This window comes from Ipomoea triloba, chromosome 7 (assembly GCF_003576645.1).
Source record: "Ipomoea triloba cultivar NCNSP0323 chromosome 7, ASM357664v1".
Classification (NCBI taxonomy): domain Eukaryota; kingdom Viridiplantae; phylum Streptophyta; class Magnoliopsida; order Solanales; family Convolvulaceae; genus Ipomoea; species Ipomoea triloba.
The window spans coordinates 28,075,432-28,082,575 of NC_044922.1; the positions used below are offsets into that span (position 1 = coordinate 28,075,432).

Sequence of the window (7,144 nt, forward strand, 5' to 3'; positions counted from 1 at the left end):
CGGTTATATTTCCTGTTGAGCCTATACTGATTTATTTTATTGGATAATTTTGTTAGTTAAGATTTTAAGGGTGAGTTTCACCTCGAATGGACATAGTGAACACTATTAAGGCGTGATTGCAAGTTTTATGGTAAAATAAATGTGAGAAAATAAATTCAAAATAAAAAAGAAAAAGAAAAAATAATCTCCTCTTCTTTTTACAGGATATTTAATGTCTTAAAATAAAGGAAAAACTACAAAATTAGAGCACACTCTGGTCTATACATACCTACTTGGAAATATCCAGAGAGAGCAGACAGGCTACCATCAAACACGTAGAGACTAACTCTCTAAATCCCTCCACCACGACGAACATTCCGGCGAACTCTCCGAACACTCTCCGGCGATTGCTTGGATTCAAATAACCGAAGATGATGAAGAGAGAATGAGGAGCGCAATCGGCAAAGTTCAGTCATCATCATGTCAGTTTCGTGCTCCGATTGCTTCTCCGACCTGCTTTGCGGTGAGGATTCCGATATCATCTTTTCCGGAGGCGATGAGGAGACGCCGGAATGTTCCTCGTCGGACCTTGCCGAATCTCTTCCGATCGAGGCCGACCTCGATGAATCCATCGCCGGCCTTATGGATGATGAACGGAATTTCGTCCCTGGAATCGACTACGCCGAGCGCTTCCTATCTCAGTCGCTAAGCGCCGCCGCCAGAGAAGACTGTATCCACTGGATGCTCAAGGTATTGAATATTGAATGCTCGAATCTGATTATACTCATCTTTAACACGCTTTTGTGAGCTCAGAAAGCTCTTTAAGAGCCAGAAGGTTCTAGAACTTTATGGGGGCGACTGGCGAGTGTAAACAACCGCCGAACGCGCGTACACCACATGCGCCGTTCATCCTGTGCTCAAACGATATTCGATATCCGAAATCGGTTCAGAAACTCCGGCGGCGCATCTCTATAGCGCCGGCGGTTCCTCTTCGCTTCCGGGAGTATCAGTTACGAAAACAGAAAGAGGAACAAACGGCGCATTCCGGATTTTTCGGCGCACTATAACCTCCGAAGATCACATAGTTAACGGCTTGACGGTTGACGTTTCACTAAACCGTGTTTGTTTGTATTGTTCTGTGCAGGTCCAGCGATATTACGGTTTCCAGCCACTAACGGTGTATCTCGCCGTCAATTACTTCGATCGTTTCCTCTACTCTCGTCGCCTCCCTGTAATCTCGTCCCCCTAGCATATTTTCCGTATTTTCTATTTTTTTTTTTTAATTTTCAAAGGAAAATGACTTTCACTTCTTTCGTGATGTCTAAAACTGAGAAAAGTCTACCATTAGCTCTCTGAAATTGAAAATGAGTTATCCACTTATGCACTTATGCACTTATGCATGCGTCGACACAATTACGCTAATCTTTTGTTAATCATGTTAAGGTGAAAAAAAAGAAGAAGAAAAGTTACCATTGAGTGATTCAGTAAAATTCGTATTTATTAGCTAGCTCTGCAGCTCAGTTGATTTTTGTGTAGTAGATCGTGAACAAGTAAAATACATATTTTCTTTAACTTGCATGACACTAATTGTATTTTGTATAGTAATAATATATATACAGTATAATGTCGTAGTCTAGAAAGAGAAAAAGGAGATGCAGATTTTGCAGGAAAGGGAAAATATTAAGAAGTTATAATCGAAATTCTCTTCTTAATCATCCCATTGACTTTTTCATCACAATGAAAACGACATTAATTATTGTAAAGTGTAACTAATTATCTTAGCTTGATACGTAAAAGTATAACATTGGCGTGGTGTACACGTACGTGTCTTTATACCCAGAGAGTAAATTCCATTCACTTCGATTACTTGTTCTCTACTTGTCTTGTAATGATGATTGCTATAATGAGTACAAGAGTTTTTTTTTTCTTTATTATTAGTGTTTTGTGATCAAGCTTTATTAAGGTACATGTCATGTCTGTGAAAACAAATAATGTCCGTTGATTTTATTGCATTTCTTGTCTCACTGTTTAAATTATTGGAAGGTTTTATTCATAACATTTATTAAGGTTGCTGTCGTTTCAAATTTCCATTATTTTGGTTTTATTTATAAATGGATGGTGGAGACATCTAATTACCCACAATTAAGAGGTTTGTCTTTAGCTAATCCGGAATTTTACTTAGCTGGAAAACACCCTCTTTGGTCCAGCTCAATTACTATATATATATATATATATATATAGAATAATAAAAGTATAATCATGCGACATTAGTCACATTTTAAAATCCCAAATGGAGCCGCGAATTGAACATATTTAATAATTCTTATTTTAGTATTATTATACAAGCCTGCAGCATTAGCATGTGCTGGCTTATGGATAATATAGGATACATCATCGAGCTGTTAGAAGTATATTTGTGTGTGGTCCTCTTGTAAGCCTGCTGAATATTATTCTTCATTTTGTATTATTACTTGTTATTGGCCAAGCACTTTCTGCTAAGATGACATGTAGTGACTCTTGACTCTTTGTGCTTTAACAGATTGAGAAAGTATAAATGAACAGATATTACAATGTAATAGGGTCAGTTGTATTAAAATAAAATGCTTGTTATTGATTTTTTTTTTTTTTAAATTTCTACAGACGAATGGTTGGCCGCTGCAACTACTGTCCATTGCTTGCTTGTCATTAGCTGCTAAGATGGAGGAACCTCTGGTTCCATCTCTTTTGGATCTTCAGGTAGTTCTTCACTTTTTAAAAGTAAAATGTTTACTACTCATAATTGGAAAAAGCCATACTAATTCTGGGTTAATAGGTTGAAGGTGCAAAATACATATTTGAACCAAAGACAATTCGTAGAATGGAGCTTCTTGTGCTGACTGTACTGGATTGGAGGCTAAGATCCATTACACCCTTTAACTTCCTCGGCTTCTTTGCGTTCAAACTTGATCCCACAGGAACTTACACAGGGTTCTTTATCTCAAGGGCAACCGAGATTATTTTATCAAATATCCGAGGTATATATTCATGATCTCACCCTTCATCCATATTCATTTCTTGTTGAAGTATTAGCTAATGGATTAAAAATAATAAGGATACAAATGTTACATATACTTGATGTGCATGCATGAATTTTCAGAGGCTAGCTTTCTGGAGTACTGGCCATCATGCATTGCTGCTGCGACAATACTTTGTGCGGCCAACGATCTGCCGAATTTCTCTCTTGTTAATGCTGAGCATGCCGAATCATGGTGCGGTGGACTGATAAAAGTAAGAACATATATACCTCTACTTATTATTATGGACCTTAGTACGTTTCATTTTGGTTCACTCTTAATGCACATCATCATCATGTCCATTAGAGAAATTTTTTATAAAAAAAAATTCCAATTTTTGGCAGGAAAAAATCATCAGTTGCTACCAGTTAATGCGAAAAATTGCCATCGAACTTAGTGCAAGGAGATATCCAAAAGTGTTACCACAGGTCCGAGTCATGTCTCGGCCGAGCATCTCGTCCAGCGACACGTCATCCTCCTCCTCCTCATCTTCCCCTTCTTATAAAAGGAGAAAACTAAATAACAGTGTCAGCTTGTCCATGGATGATGAGAGGGAGAGTTCTGGTTAATATGGCGGAGTGGGGGAGGAGGGGGGAGTTAAAGAATAAGGCAGAAAACAAACACAAGAGGGATAATGTGGTGGTCCATAAGTTGTCTAGAATCCTCAACACTTTTTTTCTTGGAGGGGTTTGGAGATTAAAAAATAAAAAAAAATAAAGAGGAAAAGTTGACATGCATGAGTGATGTAGATTACTTAGTATATATAAAAATAAATATATGTACAATAATTTAAGCACGTACGAGATAGAGTTTGAAGATTTTTTGGATTCTTTTTGGGTGAAAAAAAATCAGAATGCCATTCCAATAAATGGTGGCTTTGCAGATTCCCTAGGGAAGGGGGTTTGGTACATAGTATTTTATTTTGGTGTGATAAAGCGGGAAGGGAGATTGTTTAATAATAGTAAAATATAGTATATGCTAGCTAGTGGGTTCATACTCAAATGCAGTGTGAATACCGAAATGGTGATGAATTGAATGGAGAGATTGAATTCAAAGATGGCATTGATGATTTCTGATCAGTGAAAGCCAGGATGAACTACTCTGTGGGGACCACCCACTGCACGTTTCCGCAACATCAACGGGCGTTTATCACCCTTGTAATTTCAGCCGTTGATCATCCAGGAAAAGTCCCATCACCATCAATCCAGATTTCTCAGCAACAAATCAACAAGATTAAGCTCATACCAACGGTCTCCCTTCCACAACATAGATGAGTTTCTCCTTCTTCTTCGATCTTCTTTATGAGTGAGGTGTGTGTATGTGTGCTTTTTTGGCGGGGAAAAAATGCCCATCTCTTTGTCCTAACCATATACTGGACCCTTTTGGTTTCTCTTTGGAGAGTGATTTTCAAGCGTGTCGTGGAGACACGTGTTTAGATTCTTTTAATTTTTTTCTCTTTTTTTGTTTGTCTGTTTCATCAAGGGAAGAGAAGAAATCTGATCTCTTCCCCTGACTGGATGGCCTATCTTAGGCTTGACCCTTGAAATCAAAAGGTCTTTGGGGCCTTTCTACATGCGTGTTGTATTTTGCATCATGAATCAATATTGGAAACTTGTTTCATTGTGCAATATATATATATATCTTGATCACAATAATCTAAGACCCTTTACTTTTTAACTTTTGTGTATTTTTTGAACACTATTGACTCTGTGATAATGTAATATCTGTTCATAACTACTGAAACACAAAGAGTCAATACTGTTCTACTAAGGGTTGAACCCATGAACTCCAATTTATATATATTATTGTTAATATTGGGAATAATTAAGGGTCTGTGGCATACACGTGAATGACAATGAAGAGTTTTGTAGCTTTGCTATTTGTTTGTATTAGAGGGCGGGTTGAGAGAGCTTTAAACAAAAGCAAGGATTAGGATAGGGTGGTGAAGGGGGGAAGGGCGGGGCAGGGAATTGAAGTGGGGGGTTGGACCCTCCAGCAATAAAAGATGGTTTCTTTCAATGAGTGAATATGACTACTTAACCATTTGTACCACTAGTGTTTGTTGAAATTGATGAGATGAGAGGGAGGAGGTGAGCCTTAAGTTCCTCGTGAGTGCTGACCCATAAACTGTTGTTTCATCGCCCCTACCACCCTCGTCTCGGCTTCCTTGATGTTATCTCACCTTCGTATCCTTGCTCCGTTTCGCCTTCCTATGAATCTCCACTCATATCTTTTGTGTTCCTTCAATGTGTTTTTATTTGGGACAGCACACATGAGAGCCAGTTTTCCTAAATTGACAACTGATCTTTACATCCACTACCCGCCCCCTGCCCTCCTTTACAACCCTCCCTCTGTGTTATTATCATTAAATACACACTAATAGAAAAAACAACTTTTGCAAGAGTATGTCATATTATAAATAAGAGTGCAATTTTGTGAGCGCAAAAAAATGAGTAATCTGGATCTGCGCCAAATGTAAATTAGTCTCACAATAATAAGGGTACGGGCTACTATATATGAGCAAAAAAAAAAATTAATTAATCAAGTTGATCTAGTGGCACGAAGCGACTTTCCTAAATCGGAGGACATGAATTCGAGCCTGCCCTAGTGGAAGCAGTATAGATTTTTTGTGCTTCAGTAAGTGGAAATATAATGACACTAGTCACACAATAGCAAAAATGACGAGATAACGGATGCTATAAAAAAAGAGGTTAATTGACAAGAAATTAAATATATATTTTTTTCATATGATTTTCTTTCTTTTTAAAGTATATTTAAAGAAAACTATCAATCAAGAAAATGTTCAACGTCAATTGTGTATAAGGCATTCAATAATATGTTATGTAATTAAGTTGACATTTAAGTTCTTTACCTCAAGAAAATAAAAATTTTAAGGTTTAAAACTTTAAATCTCATTTATACATGGCGAGTGTTGTCGTTGTAGGGTTGGTCTTGATTAAAATAGGGTTTAAGATTAATTTATAGTAATATCATCATCATCATTAACCATAATTGTAAGTAATGTTCCTGTTATTATGCTCGTGAATAATATTAAATTTAAGGAGCATATATAATAAAGCAACGTACAAGTTGATTAAAAGAAAAGTCAGCTTTCTAGCCTGATTCTATGTTGTACACATTCTGCTAATTGGCCAGAAAAATAATATTTTTTTTCAAAATATCTCTTTCTACCAACGCCTTCAATTCTGGTGCGACTGTTGCAACTTGCAAGGACCACCTAATAAGGCTAACATGTACTCAGTAGTATTATTTTCAGGAAGAACAAAGACACTATATATATATATATGATGAGGATGAAATTAAATGAAAACTGTTACTCAGGTAAAAATTGCAAACTTGTTGACTTGGGTTGATCAAAGAGATATAAAATAAGAAAAAATGTGGTGATATTTTAATAATATTTTAAACTTAAAGTGTATCACGTAACAACTAATATTGCAATCACTAATGTATAACCTCGCAAGCACCATTACGCATAAGCAATTGTACTTGTAAATATCAACGCTTGCATTTAAAGTTGTTACGCAATACACGCTCGTAATTCTCACGAGAAGCATGATTCTCATTGAAATCTACCTCTATGTACACAAACACTTGAAAATTTTAAATCGTTAATTTGCATTTTGTACCATCCAAAAAGGTTTTTTAGGTTGCACTCGGTACAATCATAAATTCTCTAGCACCTATGTTGATCGATAATAACGGATATAATCATATATACTATGTTTTGTTGTACTGAGTATTGTCAACTTAACACAAATACAAATAATATTCGATGCAATTAGGTATATCATCATATTTGTTTGTGTCTATTACTATTGACACTAATATCCCTCACTAGCCTAACAAATCCCATACATTTAAAAGTATTTGGAAATGACAAAGATAAGGCTAATTGAAAGTGAAGAATTACTTTGAATTAAAGTCCTTTTGGTGTTTTTCTAGCACAGTGGTTCCCACATTCCAATTCCAATGGCATTGAAAGTTCACTTCATACATTTATGATGCATCATGCATGACAGTGATATATATATATATATATATATATATATATATATATATATATATATATATATATATATATATATATA

The 7,144-nt window shown here is 36.1% G+C and overlaps 1 protein-coding gene across 1 annotated transcript; it reads left to right on the plus strand.

The window, feature by feature from the left end:
- Positions 1-252: 252 nt before the first annotated feature.
- On the plus strand, positions 253-4,684 carry LOC116025643 (cyclin-D1-1). The gene is made up of 6 exons (XM_031266951.1): positions 253-729; positions 1,124-1,210; positions 2,620-2,715; positions 2,792-2,993; positions 3,116-3,246; positions 3,377-4,684. Exons 1-6 carry the CDS (start codon positions 460-462, stop codon positions 3,599-3,601), a joined length of 1,011 nt encoding a protein of 336 aa, XP_031122811.1. The 5' UTR covers positions 253-459; the 3' UTR covers positions 3,602-4,684.
- Positions 4,685-7,144: the final 2,460 nt, after the last annotated feature.